Source organism: Equus quagga, chromosome 4 (assembly GCF_021613505.1).
Source record: "Equus quagga isolate Etosha38 chromosome 4, UCLA_HA_Equagga_1.0, whole genome shotgun sequence".
Lineage (NCBI taxonomy): Eukaryota > Metazoa > Chordata > Mammalia > Perissodactyla > Equidae > Equus > Equus quagga.
In genome coordinates this window covers 100,428,422-100,447,538 of record NC_060270.1, presented here as the reverse complement: position 1 = coordinate 100,447,538, position 19,117 = coordinate 100,428,422, and the positions used below count along the sequence as shown (strand labels likewise).

Here is a 19,117-nt window from a genome sequence, read left to right as displayed (position 1 = left end):
TATAAGTACTATTATGAACATTATTAAGAATTCTAGGTTAGTTCTATATAGTAGAAAAATTTACACCAACTACTTTGAAATCTATAAGAGACATTTAATATGTTTTTTCTATTGACAATTGCAATTCATTATTCTGGTGAAAAACAAAAAAGTTGTCTTCTCTTCTTTGGAAGAGTTTTTAGAGCAACATTTCATATGTTTAAAAATTGAAAGTCCAATTCTGGAAAAAAATTGTTCTACCAATGATAATTTGATTTGAAAATTTATACTGCATTGTGGGAATGTTACATGTTAACTGTGTCTGTTTCATGTCATTAGACCCTCTTGAAACTTCTTTTAATTTATAATTGATAAGATTAATTGTAGATCTTTCTGTATATCAACAATCTCATAATATAACTTCCTTATTTCCCTCCCAAATGTCTGCATGAATCAGTAACCCAGAAATTTAGAGGCAAAATAAAAATGAGCAGTAAATTGAGCATATCATATAAAAAGGCCCTCATGCCCTGGCCTCTGGCTCTGTATCATAATATTCAGCAATTACTCAACCTGCAACCTACATTCTAGTCTTGGACTACTAGTAGTTTCTCAAACACACCATGCATTCTCAACTCTCTCCCTGGAATACCCTTCTCCACTCCTCTCTGTCTCCACTTTGGCATGCCCTCCTACAACATTGTGCTGTCTTACCAGTGGTAATTGAAATAGAAATGCTTAGAATTTGGGCAAAAATGCTAATATAGTTTAGGAAGCCATGAGTGCTAATTTAAAATTATAGGTAAGAGCTATGAGAATTAAGAGAAATTGGTAATAGGGAGGAGGTGGTAGTGTTTAATTGGGATTTAGATATACAAGATGGGAGTAATGACCTTCCTGATTGGAGTTCACCAATATAAGGAGGTAAGGGAACAAGAGATGTTCATCAGGAATAGCAAATAGTTTGACTAAATCTACATAGAATATAAAAGTGGGAGATAATGTTGGAAAAGAAGAGTTCTGAATTCAAAAGTAAGGTGTTGAACTTTATTTTGATAAAAATAAAGAAAACTGAAAGATTTTTAATCAAGGAAGAGACATGATCAGCCTTACAAAAGTAAATCCATCATTAATGTGTCAAATGTGAGAAGTAGTAGGTCAGAATTGCCTGATGATCCTACTGTTATTTCTTCTCTAAGTAAGAATTGTATTTGAGGGATGACAAAGTAATGACACCGATATTATTATAGAAAGTCTTTTGACTTCTTCCAACAGAATGTCATCCCCTACAACAGGGAGACAGGATGATTATTTCCATATTCTTGCCATTACCCCAAATATTTTTTGAATGCTTTTGGAATTGCCTTCAGAACCCATTTTACATTCTCTTAAGTGTTGTTTATAGTGGTAAATAAAACCTTTATTTCATCACAGTTGCTATCTTAATACTAGTTAATTCACTTTGAAAGAACTGCTTTTGCAAATTCAAACATACTGCTTCCACTTACCTGCTGTAAAATTCTCCCTTCCTTCCTGGACCTACACAAAAATTTGTGTTAGTACTGTTAACTTTATTTCATAAATACATAGTTGCCTATGTGCATTTTGTATACATGCTTATATTAGTAAGTATTTTATTCTCATACCTGGGAAAGGATTGAATAATTTTTGAATATTGGAATAATCTGGGTTGAATCTAACATTAATCTGTCTATCTATCTTTCTATCTATAGTTATAAGATTATTTTGAAATTCAAAGAATGAAAACACTTGAAAAGCAAAATAAGTCATTGTTTCTAGGTAATTCCAAGTCTATTCCTAAACCTCCTAAGAGAATTCTGTTCATAGAAATAACAACACTTTGATCACTTTTTAAATTTTAACTGAAGGTTTTTCGAACACTTAATGATTAAAGAGAATATGTGGACATGATTTTCTTTTTAAGGAAAAAGAACGATTGAAGCAAGAAAAACGTGATGAGAAAAGATTAAATAAAGAGCGTAAACTAGAGCAACGAAGACTAGAATTAGAAATGGCAAAGGAACTAAAGAAGCCTAATGAAGACATGTGCTTAGCAGACCAAAAGGTAATTTATCTTGTAAGCCATTTCATTAATAAATTTAATTTTTCCTGCGTTTTCACCTGATTTTGTTGCCAGAGCGGCCATTATGAAAGCTTTTCATTTTTATCTAGAGCAGTGGATTTTCAAGTCTAGATCAATCTGCCTCTCCTGGATGGCCAATAAACCTCTCTAGAGCTCCTGTGCTGATAATGGCAGTTCTTAATATATGAATGGAGCACTACAAAACTTTTTAAGTGAAGTAAAAATACTGCAGAAGTCTACAAAGATGAATTATAGAAGTAGATAAGATTTCTGTGTTTCATTTGGTTCTTCCCAGGCATTTAGGTACAGTAAGATCTAATTCTTCCCCACATCCCCAGTGATATTTACATAAATTAGGATTCATAATCTATAACCTCCTTCAGTGCTTTAGTAATGTCAGCTAACTTTTATTGAGTATGTTTACTACATGCCAGGGACTGTGCCAAGTACTATATATGAATTCTCTCATTTAATCCTCACCACAATCCCATGGAACCAGTATTTATGCCCATTTACAAATGAGAAAACTGAGACACAAGAGATTGAAGAACTTGCCCAAGATTACACAGCCAATAAGGGGCAACTTGGATTCAAGCCCCAATTTGTTAAACTCCCGACTCCATACTCTTTATCATTTTGAAAGCCAAAAATATGTATCCAACCTAAGTACTTCATGTGTGTTTTCTCTTCCATCATGCTTCACAGACATGTAATGTTGCTAAAATACATAAAAGTAGAAATTTCAAAAAACCAAAATAATCTTGGTAACTGGGCATGACTTCACATACTTATGAGTAGAAATGAATTGTGTTTGACTATAGTTAAGAATATAGTATTTCTAGAAAATTATTATCAATAATGCATATCATCCCTATAACACTGTCTCCATAATATATTATTATACTTGGTCAATAGCATCTATATTTACTTATATGCCATAGTCATCTGATATACAAATAATGATTGACTCTTGATGTATGTAAGCTCTTTTCTAAAGTGTTTAAAGCAAATTTTTAATACCCTAATGGGGATTTAATTTTATTAATATTCTATTTACTTAGCATAAATGCTCTTAAATAAAAATGAAAATATGCATACTAGTTTTACTCAGTAGGATGGTAAAAATTTCCTAAGCACTGAGTGGATATATAGGTAGTTCACACATTTAATAAGCTCCTAGTGAGCAAATTGTTTTTAATCCTAAGTGAGCTTTATATTCTTGCATCTTTTATTTTCATTTAAATCCATATGCACTATGTCAAATATATAAGTCCGTTTTAAATCTTACTTTTGTTAGCTTTGTTATATAAATTTTTAGAATCATATGGACATGTATTTGTCTGATATGGTTCAGGAAAAAAGAAGACTCAGAATTAAAAGGTTTTTAAATGGAACATAGAAGATTTGTGTGGTATCAGCTATTATCCATAGTTCTATGTTTCCACATAATATTAGTAGAAAAAGTCTTTGGTTAGTTATTTCAGTAAGTAAAGGATGAAGGGATTTCTTTTTAACAAGGACCAATTCAGATAAGTAGAAGTATTTACAAGTCATATTTTTTCCCAATCAAAATTTAAGGTACTGCTATTGAATCCCATTCATGGACAAAAATGTTTTTAATTTAGATTATCTATTTATTTAATTTTTAAATGTCCATGACAACTGATAGTACAGTTTAGTCATTAAAATGTTAATATGTGAGCATATTTGAGAAGGAGCAAAATAGGCAGCTTACTAATTTTAATACTGAAACTCAATATTTTGCTGCCCACAGGAAACCTAGAGACTGTTAGTTGTAGTATAATTAGGTTCTTGGTAGGGTCATGGGTTCTAGTCATGTGGACTTAGGAATTTATCTGCATTCATTAGCCAAAGGTGGTGCCACTCTCTCCAACCATAGAGCCCACAGATATATACTGTTAATTTCTGAGCTACCAAAAGACTGTGAAGTATAAATCAGACTCCATCATTAGAAGAAATCAGTGCACATAACCTGCTAAGTATGTCCATGGTAAAGTACTTTTGAAATGTTTGCTTCTTATGTTGTCTAACTTTTGCTGATATTATATAACACATCTTTTATCACTATGTGTTAATTAAAATTAGTGTTCCCTTTTGCAGAGGTCTAAGTTTGTATTGACTTCAACCAAAATTTATTGATGATTACTTGCATTCAAGATCCTATGCTTAGTACCATGGGGTTGAAGAAATGCCCCCAGGGAATTTACAAACCAGAGGGAAAACCACTGGTACAATGCAAGAGAAAGGCAGCAACTTATTCTACTTCAGAAGATATAAAATCATGATTTTTTAAGTTATTTTTTGTTTAATTTTATTTTCAGCCTTTGCCAGAGTTGCCTCGTATTCCAGGACTTGGTCTCTCTGGAAGTACATTTTCAGACTGTCTCATGGTGGTGCAGTTCTTACGAAACTTTGGTAAAGTTTTGGGCTTTGATGTGAATATTGATGTTCCAAACCTGAGTGTTCTTCAAGAGGGATTGCTAAATATAGGGGACAGCATGGGTGAAGTGCAAGACTTGCTTGTGAGGCTCCTGTCAGCTGCTGTGTGTGATCCAGGTCTAATTACAGGATACAAGGTAAAAAATATATATATAAATTTTTTTTTAATTTGTACTATCAGTGCATTGATAGCTGGCTTCAGCGTGTTAGCAGAAGACCCTATGGACTGATCCATATTTTTCCACATCACATCTCACAAAGTTAAACGTAGATTTGCTTCAGGTTATAATCAGTACAAACCTAGAAAAACCTGGTTCATAAAGCCTGAGGAATGTAGAGCTTTCCCAAATTACTCTCTTTGCCTCTAGCTTTCAGCAAAAACCAAGTTGATTTAAGGAAATACTCAAGTGATATTCAGCAAAAGAGAGAATTCATAATTCATCAAGCAATTAGAACTCGTGTGTGCCTTCTGAAATTATCCTGTGTTCTCTCTGAATCACTGAGTAACTGAAGCTAACCAAAGCATCTACAGACCAGCATAGATAATATTATAGAGATAGTAGATAATATTATAGATAATAATAGATAGTATTATACAGAGAGAAGCTTTCAGGCCCACCTGTTACTTTTTCCTCCATCTCCCTATTCATTCAGTATACCAGGCAATAAAACCCATAACACCATAGAGCAGAAAAGAGAAAAATAGTGTTCTTGAACCTCCCTCCTACCCCACTACCCCTACTGATAGAATGTCTAGATGATGCCTGGAAAAGCTTGAGATACTTTCCATAGCCAAAGAAGGTATGACAAACGATTTCTACCCATGAATTTATATAGTCTTCTCCCCGCCTAAGTTTTAACCAAGGGTTTGAAGAAGGAATAGGAAGATTACAAGTACTTGAATACTTGTCTATCATCTGTTGCCTATTTTTATCTTCACTTCATCAAAACTGTGAATAAAGCCCTTATCAGTAATATCTAGATTGTATGCTACCAATATTTTTAAATCTTATTGTTTTTATGTTATGAATGGGTACAATCAATACTGATAAAAATGCCAAACTTTTATAGGCCAAAACATCTCTTGGAGAACATTTGCTGAACGTTGGTGTGAATAGAGACAATGTTTCCGAGATTTTGCAGATTTTTATGGAAGCCCACTGTGGACAAACTGAGCTTACGGAAAGCCTGAAGACTAAAGCTTTTCAGGCTCACACTCCAGCACAGAAAGCCTCAGTCCTGGCTTTCCTGATCAATGAACTGGCCTGCAGCAAGAGTGTGGTGAGGTATGCAGATGCCCAGACTTTTCTGGTTATTCTTCTCTGTTTGGAATTTGTCTAACCACAAAGTAATACGAATTACTTATGGAAATTTCAAAGCGATGGAGTAGCACAAAGAAAAACATGAAATTTACACTTAATCTCACCATTCAGAGATGACTACTACTAATAATATTCTAATGTGCTTCTTTGCAGTCTACTGAAAAGAAAATTTGGATCATACTATATATAGTTTTGTGATCTGTTTTGTTTATTTAACAATTTTGTTAATTATTTACATACAAAATGTAAAAAATATTTTTTCTTGCTATGGCACCAGAATTCAGCGCTGTTGCAAGAATCCAGAATTTTTCTTTCCTTGACATCTTTCAACGATAGATGACTACCTGATTTTCCTTAGTAGCCATTCATAGAATTATCCAGTTACTTTTCATTTCATTATGTGCTAATACAACCTTAATATTATTACTTTATTGACATATTAATTCATGCTTTAAAAAAAAGTATCTGATCTAATTTAAGAGTCAAAGTAAGTTCTCTGCTCTAGTATTTCAAGATTTGGTGAACACATCCATGTTCATCTTGTTCTTGCTGTTCATTATTTTACAGATTTTAATTATGTTACTTTTGGTCCTTTACCTTTCTATATATCTTTTAGCTGTGCTACTGTATTAATATAATTTTTCATTTGTTTTTGCTGTCATTGGCAGTCATCAATTTTACTTACCAAAAAACTACATCAATTTGCTTACCAAATTAATGTATTGCATATTGGATTAATTTATGTCTTCTAATAAATTTTTGCATTGGCAGTGAAATAGACAAGAACATTGATTATATGTCAAACTTGAGGAGAGATAAATGGGTGGTAGAAGGTAAACTTCGCAAGTAAGTCCTATTTTATTAAGATTAATATATGGTACAAGTGCCCCAGTGAAACATGAATTGTGAAGATAGAATTTAAACTTTATTTTGTCTAAGAATTAGAAAAGGTAAAGCTTAATTAAGACGGGATAGAAAATTAATAAAACTCAGGGCCAGATTTTACAGTGGACAAAAGATATAATGAGACTCATTGAGCTCATGTGCTTCAAACTTAAACAAAGTCAGTTTATCTTTTTTCTTTCAAAGAAGTCAAGCAATCACATTTTCTAAGATTGTTGTTGCTATCAGGTTACTTTTGTCATAAATAGAATCTGTTTGGTTAACTACCACTTTTTTTCTTAATTGCTTTCTGATTAAAGTTTGCTTTTACAGAGAGTCTAACATACCCAAATGTATTCAGCATTAAAACTTAATTAGCTTCCTGCCAGGAAATACAATACTGAAATTATTCAACTTCTATGTTAAGAGGATAGTTTCTCTGTGGTAATTTGAATTGAAATTTATTCAGTCTGATAGTATGGGATCAGGCATTATCACTTGGCCATTGGTAGAGTTAATCTTTTCAGTTTTCTAAATTTTATTTTTTTAAATGTGTTCTAATTTCAATGAGATATCCAGAATAACTCTTGAAAGTTAATATGTTCTGTAATTTCTAGAAACATATTTCTTAAATTTCCTTAATTCTAATTTTTATTGTCATTGATTTATTGCTTACTCTGAGAGAAATACCATAGGTATTTTTGCTTAAAATTTACATTATGCTCTTAAAAAGTATAGAGAGAAGCCTTTTCTTCCATCTCATCATTTTTTCATGTTAAAAGGCTCAGAATCATTCATGCTAAGAAAACAGGCAAAAGAGACACTTCAGGTGGCGTTGATCTTGGAGAAGAACAGCATCCATTGGGCACACCCACTCCAGGACGCAAGCGAAGAAGGAAGGGAGGAGACAGTGATGATGATGATGATGATGACGATGACAGTGATGACCAAGCTGATGAGGATGAGGAAGATGAAGAAGATAAAGAAGACAAAAAAGGAAAAAAGACTGATATCTGTGAAGATGAGGTAATCAAATTTAGGTTGACTTTAATTCTTAACTAAGACTGCATAACATCGTGAAAAATAACAGAATTTGGAGTCGACTGGGTTTGGGTTTGAATTCCATTTTGACACTTACTTGCCTCAGTTTCTTCATTTGAAAACTTAATATTATAATATTCACTTCACAAAGCTTTTTGTGATGGTTAGGTAAATATTGAATAGAAGGCCTACACATAGAAGGCACTTAGATTAATAAAAGAAGTTAAGTTGTTCTTTTTATGTAATGACTTGAGAGTTCTCCGAAGAACTATGCAGATTCTTAATTTCAAGTGTTCTCTTTCATTCTATTAACATACTAACCTACATTTGTACAATACTTCATGCCTTGAAAGTGTTGTCAGTTCTAGTGAAACTGATGTATTTCTCAAACACTGGCTTACTATGTGCCTAGCTCTAGGCGCTTCTTATCAAAGATGAATAAGGTACTGAAAATCCCTTCTCAATTTACAGTCTCAGTGAGGAGGACTTGCAGTAAGATAATGTAATGTTTTAAGTGTTAACTGCCTTGATAGCAGTTAACAATGTGCTAGGCAAGTACAAAAGATGGGCATTTAACCTTTCTGAGAAATAAATTCTTACAGAAGCTTTCTGGACCCATTAGCTGGGCTGAATGTTAACCAGGGAAGAATCCATGGAAAAATGTTCCACAGACAGAGAATAGCATGAGCAAGGGTGCAGAACTGAAACCACAATGTGCTTTAAGGGACTTATAAGTTCTTCAGTGTTACTAGAGAGCCTTATACATAGCAATGATAGGAAGCCATTGAAAGGTTATAAGTAACGGAATGACATGGTCCAACTTGATTTTTAAGTACCTTACTATGGCCGCTCTGTGGAAGATAGAAATAGATTTGGGTAGGGCAAGATCAGAGGTGGGAGGATCAGTCAGGAGATATTGCAGTAGTTTAGGTGAGTTGTGAGAGGTCTGAAACTAGAGCAATGCTAGTTGGGATGAAGAAGGAGGAAAGGATTTAATAAATATTTAGGAGGAAGAATGAGTAGTATTTGAAGATGGACCTTCAGGTTGACGGAGAGGTAGGATTGATTCCCAACTATCTGGCTTGGGAGATTGCATGCTATTGTTGCCATTAACTGAGATAGTGAAATAGGAGGAGCAGAGAAAATAGATGATGGGGAGCAAGGGAGTACAGAACAGATTGCTGAAGATAGGAAATGATGGTAGGTTTATTTTGGACACGTTGAGTTTGAGATGCCTATGCAGAAGTTCAGCAGTCCATTGGATTTAGGAATCTGAAGCCTGAAGAAGAGTTTAGTCTTAAAAATATAGATCTGGAAGTTATTAGCACATAAAAAAAAATCATGAGGTAAATAAGTTTGCACAGGGGGATTGGTTCAGTGAATAGAGTAGTGGACTGAGGTTGAAACCCCAGGGAACATTAATATTTAAGAAGAGTCTGCAGGCTTCTTGTGGAAGAAGGAATAGTCAGAGAGGTAGGAGATTTCTGTGTGGGTTGGGGATCCCCAAGACCACCTCCAGAGTCAGTGATTCACTAGGAGGACTCAGAGAGCTCAGCATCTAGTCATGCTATGGCCATGAATTATTACAGAGAAAGAAAACAAAGCAAAACCAGCAAAGAGAAAAGGCATATGGACCAAAGTCCAGAGGAAACTAGGCTCAAGCTTCCAAGAATCTTTTCCCAGTGGAGTCACACAGGATAGGCTTAATTCTCCCATCAATGAGTTGTGACATGTATAAAATGTCGTGTACCAGGAAAGCTCATAAGAGACTTGGTGCCCAGAGTTTTTACTGGGGGTTGGTCATACAGGCACCCTCTGCATAGCCTGTGCCAAAATTCCAGACTTCCAGAAGAAAAATAGGTGTTCAGTATAAACGACACAGCTTGTTAGCTTGTTAGCACAGCTTAGGTCCAGTGAGCCAGTCATACCGGTTAGGGTGGGGGAACCCTCTGAAAGTTCCCTGACACCAGCCTAGAGTCAGCCTTATAAGCAGACCTTTCAAAGGATAGCAGTCAGGCCTGCAATGTTAACTTTTTTCTACACAAGTAGTAATAACAAAATCAAGAAAATTAAACATTTCAAAAAGGAGGGAGTGATAAACAACGTTAAGGCAGCGAAATCCAGTGTGGTGAGGACTATAAAGTGTTCATTGGATTTGGCAACATAGAGATCATTGGTAATCACTGCCAGCAGAGTTTCTTTCGAGGGATGAGAGCAGAAGCCAGGCTGTGACTGATTGAGAACAATAGAAAGTGAATATGGCTGTTTCAAGCTTTGTGTCTCAGAAAGAAAGGGTAGTTTCTACAGGGAGACAAAGACAAAGATTTTTCAGATGTGAAAGAAGTGAGATGATTTTTGGTTGAAGGGAAAGTCAATAAAATGAGAGAGAGAGGTTGACGATTAAAGAGATGAAGAGAATAATTAGTAGTATAAGGTCCCTCAAGATATTGGAGAGGATATCCACCTTGATTGCAACGTGAAGGGGCTAGCTTTGAAAAGTACGCTAAAGGGAAGAAGGCAAGGTCATAGAGGTGTGTGTGTGTGTGTGTGTTTAAGCGAAGCTACCATAAGCCATGGAAATGGACATGTATGTGTCTATGGGACATATACATACATCTCCCATGTATAAAGGGGAGATAAAGATTGAAGTTCACCTTTTACCAGAAAAGAATGCTAGAAATATTGATCGGGCTACAGAATGGCTCTCACAAAACAATATACAGCCAACCATACCTTCTACCCTCAATGCCAGGAGTATTTAGTTAAGGAAGTCTAGAAAGAATTCTTTTCCTTTCTTACATCAACTCAGTATTGCTGGAGAAATAAAGAAGGCTTAGGGGGGTGAATTTACTGATGGAATATGTGAAAATAATATCCAATCAAGACCAATGATATCTAAATCAATTTTTTGGCTGAATCTGGATAATAATGTAGACGAAACTTATAAGATCATGTGCTACACAATTCTCTTAAGTAAAAAGGACATAAATGCAAAATGCTTTCATAAATTCCCCTCAATATTATATTTTAAATCAGATGATAAAAATCACTAGAATGAGCTTTATTTCTTTTATGAGTACCAATCCGAAAAGGAGACTACCTTGAGATTCCTTGCAGAAATTATTTCATAATGTTGTACTTTTAAAATCACTTGATCATATACTTTCATGCTGTGACAAATAATGTGAAGGGTGTATAATTTGGGTACCAGAATTGTAATTACTCAAACAAAAGATATCATTTATAACCAGTCTGCTTCTTGGGCAAGTAGAGCTGTTTCCATAGCAGGAATTAAACTTTTCTGGTCGGTATTAATCACCTTTTCATGGAATTAGCATCCCTTTTCAGCACTTAATATAAATTGTTTTAAAGTGTTAACTTTCATAAATTTGACAACCTCATATTGGGATTTCAGTGTATTCTACTGGACAGTTATCCCACTAAATTAGAATTTTTTTACAGAAATTACTTGTTTTCCCTGTTTTTTTTTCACATGGAAAATTAACAAACCATACTTTTTTTCTTTAAGGGAGATAAAAACTAGTAAAAATCATTATTAATGATTTAAAAATCATTATTAGTATTTCTTAGACCAGATGTATTATTTAAAGTAGTATTTTTTTATGTGTTGAATTATAGTTAATTAGATTGTAGGGTTTTACTTATCAAAATCCTGGCAAATGTATATCTTGTTACTAATGTGAGAAAGCAGTTTAAAAACTTTAAAAAATAATAAATATTTTAGGACCTAAGTAGCCAAATTAGCATTTCCTTTCAATGATCTGAGAGTTATTCTTTATAATGAAGAACTGGTAGCCACTTATCAATTTCCTAATAAAATAAAATTTTAACTATTTAATGAAACTGATGGTAAGATAGGCACATTATTCCTCCAAAAATAGCTTTGGCCTCTTGATTAAAGCATAGGTAGAATGGCAGTAGTTGTTATCCTTAAAGAATTCATTGCAGGGAGCCTTTCCATTGAGACCCGTGTGCTCTCTTTCAATTAGAAGATACTACCCTTAACCAAGTCATAGCCCTTGGTCTCAAAGATGATTCCCTCTTCTCCTCACTCTTCATTCCTTCAACCTGTGAGTCTTTCCCTAATACTTAGATTTGTCTTGGAATCCATGTAAACTTTAACCTCAGAAGTTGGCATGTAGGAGGTTATATGGACAATTAGACTCCAACATATAGGGACATAAATGGCCGCCTTTTTTGGTTGGGAAACCCCGGAGAACCATGGCAGGGATAGACCCTGTGTTCTGTGTTTTGTTGTTGCTGTCTTTCTCTCTGGTCTTTCAAGTTCCTTCATACCTCTTAAAATTATAAGACTGCTAGTCAAAACGGTTTTAAAGAAAACTTTAGTAGACATTTTACTTCTTTTTCATCATAGGAAGAGTCTTAGAAATGGCAGTTATTTAATTTGGTTGATACATAGCTACTTTGATATCTTATTTCAAATATTTGTTGATTGAATTGTATTTTTACATAAGCAAATTATCAAACATTTGTCCTACTGGTCAAAAGATCACATTAGAATCATATAGGTATATAAATATCTATTTGAGAGTCAAGATTTAAGCGTCTTTGAACCTGTTCTCTTCTAAGGTTTCTTTTAATCCTAAGTAGGAATCATGTTACTATTAGAACAAATAATATACCTAAATGCCTTTGTAAGTTGTTTCCATAAATTTGGATAAGGAGTGGATAAATTATAGATAATGCTGAAACTATTGAGGTTCTCCTTTCACTTCCTTTTATTGAGGAGATAACCATACTGGTGTAGAAATATCTGTTCATGAGTGATTGGTGGCAGTGTGGCTTTTTAAAAGTGCCTGTAGAAAGTGAACATCATAAACAAGTTCTTGTTTTAAAAGATGTACCTGCATCTTCTCATTAAAGTACAATTTTCAGAAAGAAGGAAAGTGACCATATTTACATATTATGTGCCAGAAACTCGACTAGTTGCTTTCAGATCTGTTCTTATTCGTTCTCACAAAAATCCTATGTTACGGATAATGTTATCACCAATTTACAGATAAGGAAACAGTCTTAGAAAAGTTAAGTAATTGTCCCATACAAAGTAGTACCACTGAGATTCAAAGAAACACGTCTCCCTTCTATTACTTCATGCTTTCCCTCAAAACATGTAATTTTGGGGTGGTTTTCTTATATTCATTTTCTAGAATGAAAAATTTCATAAAATCACATGTGAAATTTCCATTTATGACATCAGTACTATATACAGTAGGGATTATTTTTCTTCTAGAAGTTCAGTGTGTTAAAAATATAACATCTTCTTTGCTCTAAAAATGACTCTTTCAGTTAATGGTACCAATATTTTTGCAGTTTCCCAGATTTAAACGCTTAACCTCATAATTTACTTCTTCCTTCATCTCTCTCATCCCTCTGCCTCATATCCATGACTCGCCAGGATTTAACAATTCTAACTATGTAATACCTCCTATATATATTTGCTTTTCTCTATTTCTATTTCTTTTACCCTGTAAGACCCACATTTTCCTTCCCTCTTGAATTATTGCAGCAATCTGCTAACTAGATTTGCCAATTCTAGTCATTTCCCGGCTCCGGGCCATCTTATAACTATTGCCATATTAATTGTTGTAAGGCATAGTTCTGATGTTTAACCTCCCTCAAAGAATCATATTGTCCATTGCTAAGCATTTACAGCTCTAGACAATTTAATCCTAAGCTCATCTCTCACCTCACCTCTTCATGTACTTCTCATGTCAAGATCCATCACACTCTTTCTGAAATGCCGTGCCTTCTTTTCTCTGATTGATCAATTCCTAACCATTCTTTGGTAGCTAATTAAAACACAGCTTCTTCCACGTAGCCTCTCTTGGTAGAGATTCCCATCAGAAGTAATCTCACCCTCCTCTGAACTCCACAACTCTTAACTCTCTCCTTCTCTTGAGCTCCTTATAGCTTCCTACTATTTTTTTTTTCACTGTAATGTTTTATGTGTCTCCCTAGCAGATTATTAGCTTATGGAGAGCAAGAACTGAGTCTTTTTTGTTCCCGTAGTGCCTCTCCTAGTACTTTGCATATAGGAGGCTTTCATTAAATATTTGTTGATTGGTTGAATAAATAAATCTTAAAAACAGGTAAATGATGCTGTATTTTGTTATGTATAGGATGAAGGTGACCAAGCAGCAAGTGTTGAAGAGCTAGAAAAACAGATTGAAAAACTGAGTAAAGTAAGCACTTTTCAGATTACAGTTTACATCTTTTTTGCAGTGTTTTAAAAATCCACCTTGTATGGTGTTAATTTTTGTGGCTGCTAAATAAAAACAAACTTTTTGTAAGTAATTAAAATGAGGAGCTCTAGAAACATTCTCACAATTAAACCTTAAAAATTTAATGCCAAAGTTAAAAGCCTGCCTCTTAAAACATGGAACTAAACTTAATCCTCACCTGTATTCTTCAGCTCTTCATTTAAATACAAAATATTGATAAATGCATAGTTTTATTTCTTGGAATTAATTACTTTTAAAATTCAGTTGAATTTTATGGTGATAGTTTCAGCATCTTATGTTTTATTTTAAATTAGTATATTTGTGAATTTTATTTGCATTGGATTTACAAACTGTACATGTTTATGTACTTCTCATTAAAAATTGCATTTGAGAAGCATTAGTGAAGTTTTAGATGAACTTCTTGTTAAAATGAGTTTTTAAAAGTATTATCAGATACCCATATATTATATCAATGTTAGAGTCATCAGAGATTTATCCCAAAATTCAGTTATATGGTGCATATATGATTATATACAGCATCAGAATAAAAATAGAGATATACAGGTATGATCAATTACATATACAAGTATTATTTGTTATACACTGTAACAAATAGAATTGAGCCAGTGTGCTTTGGCTCAATAAAATACCTGATCACATTGTTTATTGTCAAGTATAAGACATGCTTTACTATAAGATATCAGATAGCATAAACTTATATTTTTAATCCATGACAACAAAAATAATTCCATTTACCCACAAAGTAATTTCTATCTTTATAAATATTACTGAAATTGAAGTCAGGCATGTTACTATTTAGCTCTTTTGCTATCTTTTCCCAGTAGTAAAATCTATCTGCTCTAAAGTCATAGTAAGTGTAAAGTCACTTATATATTAATTTTTAAAGCACTTAACACCCATAGCTTAATTATATGCATCATTTTTTAACAGCAACAGAGTCAGTACAGAAGGAAGCTCTTTGACGCTTCTCACTCTTTGCGTTCGATGATGTTTGGCCAGGATCGTTACAGACGCCGGTACTGGATCCTTCCTCAATGTGGGGGGATTTTTGTAGAAGGCATGGAGAGTGGTGAAGGTAGGAACTATTAATCTATTACAAAGTAATAAAAGAAACCATATTTTTAAAGACCCTGTTACTCCTTCAATATATTTTTGTGCTTCTAGAATCAGATTTGCTTCATGGATAAACATTGTAAACCCTTGATTCCCATTCCTTTTGAACTCATAATGCCCCTTTCACTGATAAATATTCCTTCCCTGAACATGACTTTTCTTCTGCTGCTCTTTCTAACATCAAACATAAACTATTCTTTTTCTTATCTAGCAGACAAAATCTTCACCTCTATTATCCTTTATAGCTGCTGCTCCATTTCTCTTCCTTCCCATTCTCAAATTTTCCAGCAAACTTTAACCTTTGCAACAAGCATCCATTCTGACAATATCCCTGGATGTAACTTGTTTAAATCTAAGATCCTTATCATAATCCACATTCATCTTGCAATCTTGTTCATGTTTGAAATTTGTGATCGCCTCCTTTCCCATTGGACTTCTTCCTTTCTTGAGTTTTGTGTTCCCATACAATCCTAGCTATTCTCCCTTTGAACTACTCTGTTGCTGACTCCATTTCTGTTGCATTAACTAGCACACTACATAGCTCATTTATGTGCTCAATAAACCATCTTGAATTTAACTTTTCAGAACTCTATGTCTGGGCATTTCTAAATGTTTAAGTTCTGATGGGGCCAAAAGTGCTTACAGGCTTCACGGTTTAGCTCTTGCCTACATAGAGACAAAAACTTCTTTCAACACATTTTTTTGAATGTCTACTATGTGCCAGGCATTTCTAGGCACTGCAGGAGATCAACGATATATAAAACATAATCTATGCCACGTAGAAGTTTAACAGTCCAGTGGAGACAGGGGATTGATTAATCTCTTAGATGTCTAGAAATTATATAAAGCAGTTTTTTCAAGCTTTTTGTTGTTAGTGGTGGAACCACCCTTTTTTTAAATAAAAATTATGTGTGGCAGGGCAAGGGAGGCTGTTAATGAAATAACACATGTAAACTGCTTAGAATAGTGGCTGGCATGTACGCGTTCTCGGCATATAGTAAACGGTGTTGTTATTGTTTTGTGCAATAACAGATTTGCTGTAGATTCAAATTATATGAAGTAAGTATAAAATCACGTATTGGAATGATGTGTGGAAGTCGTGCTCTGCCTCCCCAGGGCGGGAGTTGCCGCTGCAATCATGAGGGGTACATGAAGCCTTCAGTTTTCTTTTATTTCTTTTTAAAAATTGATGTAGATGGGTCAGCATGTTGATTTAATAGGATAGTGTAGTGGTTTCTTTTTTTAACTGTTTACTTAAAATATTTTAAAATAAAAATATTTTTAAGCATGGAGAAAATAAATAAATTTAAACATAATAAATAAGTGAGACTACATCATACTAAAAAGCTGCTGCACAGCAAAGGAAACCATCAACAGAATGAAAAGGCAATCTACTGAATGGGAGAAAATATTTGTAAATCATATATCTGATAAGGGGCTAATATCCAAAACATGTAAAGAACTCATACGGTTCAATAGCAAAAAACTAAACAATCTGATTAAAAACTGGGCAGAGGACCTGAAAAGACATTTTTCCAAAGAAGACATGCAGATGGTCAACAGCCTCATGCAAAGATGCTCAGCATCACTAATCAACAGGGAAATGCAAATCAAAAGCACAGTGGAATATCACCTCACACCTGTTAGAATGGCTCTTACTAAAAGACAAGAGATAAGTGTGGGTGAGGATGTGGAGAAAAGGGAAGCATTGTGCACTGTTGGTGGGAATGTAAATTGGTGCAGCCACTATGGAAAACAGTATGGAGGTTCCTCAAAATTTAAAAAAGAGAACTACCATATGATCCAGCAATTCTGCTTCTGGGTTTTTACCTGAAGAAAACAAAAACACTAACTCCAAAGATATGTGCACCCCTGTGTTCATTGTAGTATTATTTACAATAGTGAAGAAACAACCTAAGTGTCCATTGATGGATAAATGGATAAAGTAAATGTGTTATTCACTCACACACACACACACACACACACACACACACACACTGGAATATTATTCAGCCATAAAAAAGAGTGAAATCCTACCATATGCAACAACATGGATGACCTTGAGGGCATTATGCTAAGCGAGATGAGTCAGACAGGGAAAGACATATATTGTATGATCTCTCTTATCTGTGGAATCAAAAAAAAACAAAAATGAAAGCAAAAAAAACAACCTCATGATACAGAGAACAGACTGGTGGTTGCCAGAGGCAGGGGGCAGGGGACAAGAGAAATGGGTGAAAACCAATTTTTTTAGCTTAAATAAATTATTTAAATAAAAAATCGTATGCAGAACCCCAATGTCTAAGAAAAACAGAATTGTTCTGATTGATGTATTTGGGGAACTTGTAGCCTTTCCAGATAGCCTTCTATCCTGTATACTTGCTTTCTAATCCAGGGGTGGCCGGCCCCAGAGGCGACTCTAAGAAATATTAGGACTTTGCAAATTAGAGAGTAAAGTCAGAGCCATCAATGGTATAAATACAGAATTCCTAAAGGGCTCAAAACAGGAAAATGTTATATACCCTACTTAGTATTTTATCATAATTTTTGGTTTACATGGCTGTCTCTACCACTGGACTGTGAGCTCTTGAGGGCAGAGATTAATTTAGGCAGGGAAACTGCGCTAAAATAAATAATCTGGGAGTGAAGTACACATTGAATTGGAATAAAAAGGGGTGGAGAAATCAGTTGTGAGACCATTTCAGTAGCCTGGATAAAAAGTAGGGGGACCCTAAACTCAGGTGAAACAGGGAGAATGTGAAGACAGAGATCTTGAAGGTGGAATTGCTGTAGGAAATTATTGAATATAATGTAAGAAAAGTGGAATCAGAGATAAATTTGATGAAGGAATCCTCAGTGGAAAAATTATGATGTTTTAAGCTGAATCAGAGGAGTCAAGACAAGGAGTTTGTTGGAAATGAAATTAAAGTGTTAGTACAGAAATCTAATTTAAAATGACAAAATTGTGAGTCACTTGAGGGTGCGGCTGCATGGTATAGCTTAAGAGCAAATAGAGAAATGTCCAGGCAAGTGGCTTTGCCTGAGCTGTAATGAGAATTGCCTGAGAAGATTAAAAAAAAATACCTGAGCCCTACCCCAGACCACTTAAATATTCTTCAATTTGATTGAGGGCCACATCATTCTCAGTCACCTGGGCATGTAAAATTGAAGTTATCTAGCACATCAACTTTTCCTTCAAAATGTGTGAAGTCAATCTCTGCAAAACTACTGAATTCAGTTCTTTATCAATACATACCTGGATTATTACACCTCTCCTCGACTTCTCCCTATACAATCCCCTCCTTCTATTACATTTTGTCATTGTATCATGTCTCTACTCCAAAACCTTGATTGACTCTGTGTTACCTATAAGATGACGTAATAAATCTGAATGTATCCTGGCATTCAACGCCCTCTATAAATCCAACCTCAAAATCTTTATGCTGTTCTCCAATATGAATTTACATAAACCAGTCCACTCACTGTTGCTCAGCACATGTACATTCCTCCCTCTGTGTCTTTGCATACTGTGCCTTGCCAAATTCTATTCAATATAATGCTAATTTGATTTCTCTTCAACCATCTAAATTTCATCCTTCTTTCTTGACCCAGCTCAAATCTTAGCCCTTTTATAAACTTCCCCAGCTTATTTAAGTGGAACTAATTTTTACTATGTGTGAACACCTAGAAAACCAAATAATTATGCCGTTATCTTGGCACTTTGATATACGTACTATTTATTTATATTACTTAAATTTAAACATCCTTCTTTGTACAACATTGTATTCTCCCTAATGTTAAGCATAGTACTTTACATTACCACAGGCAAACTGAAAATGCTTTAATTAAGAAAGTAAATAATAATTGTATTTATAATTAATCAAATGTCTTTGTAATTTAAATAATTAAATAATTAATTAAACATTTTTTTT

General features: G+C 34.2%; 1 protein-coding gene across 23 annotated transcripts in view; it reads left to right on the top strand.

Annotated features, from left to right (window-relative positions):
* The window catches only part of BAZ2B (bromodomain adjacent to zinc finger domain 2B), a 391,257-nt gene that overhangs the window by 329,664 nt on the left and 42,476 nt on the right, over nucleotides 1-19,117 (top strand). For all 23 annotated transcript variants that reach the window (XM_046658349.1, XM_046658355.1, XM_046658352.1 and 20 more), the window contains 7 exons: nucleotides 1,925-2,065; nucleotides 4,426-4,680; nucleotides 5,615-5,829; nucleotides 6,637-6,711; nucleotides 7,530-7,773; nucleotides 13,950-14,012; nucleotides 15,003-15,147. In XM_046658349.1, the coding sequence (XP_046514305.1) occupies nucleotides 1,925-2,065; nucleotides 4,426-4,680; nucleotides 5,615-5,829; nucleotides 6,637-6,711; nucleotides 7,530-7,773; nucleotides 13,950-14,012; nucleotides 15,003-15,147 (1,138 nt within the window). The remainder of the gene's footprint in view (nucleotides 1-1,924; nucleotides 2,066-4,425; nucleotides 4,681-5,614; nucleotides 5,830-6,636; nucleotides 6,712-7,529; nucleotides 7,774-13,949; nucleotides 14,013-15,002; nucleotides 15,148-19,117) is intronic.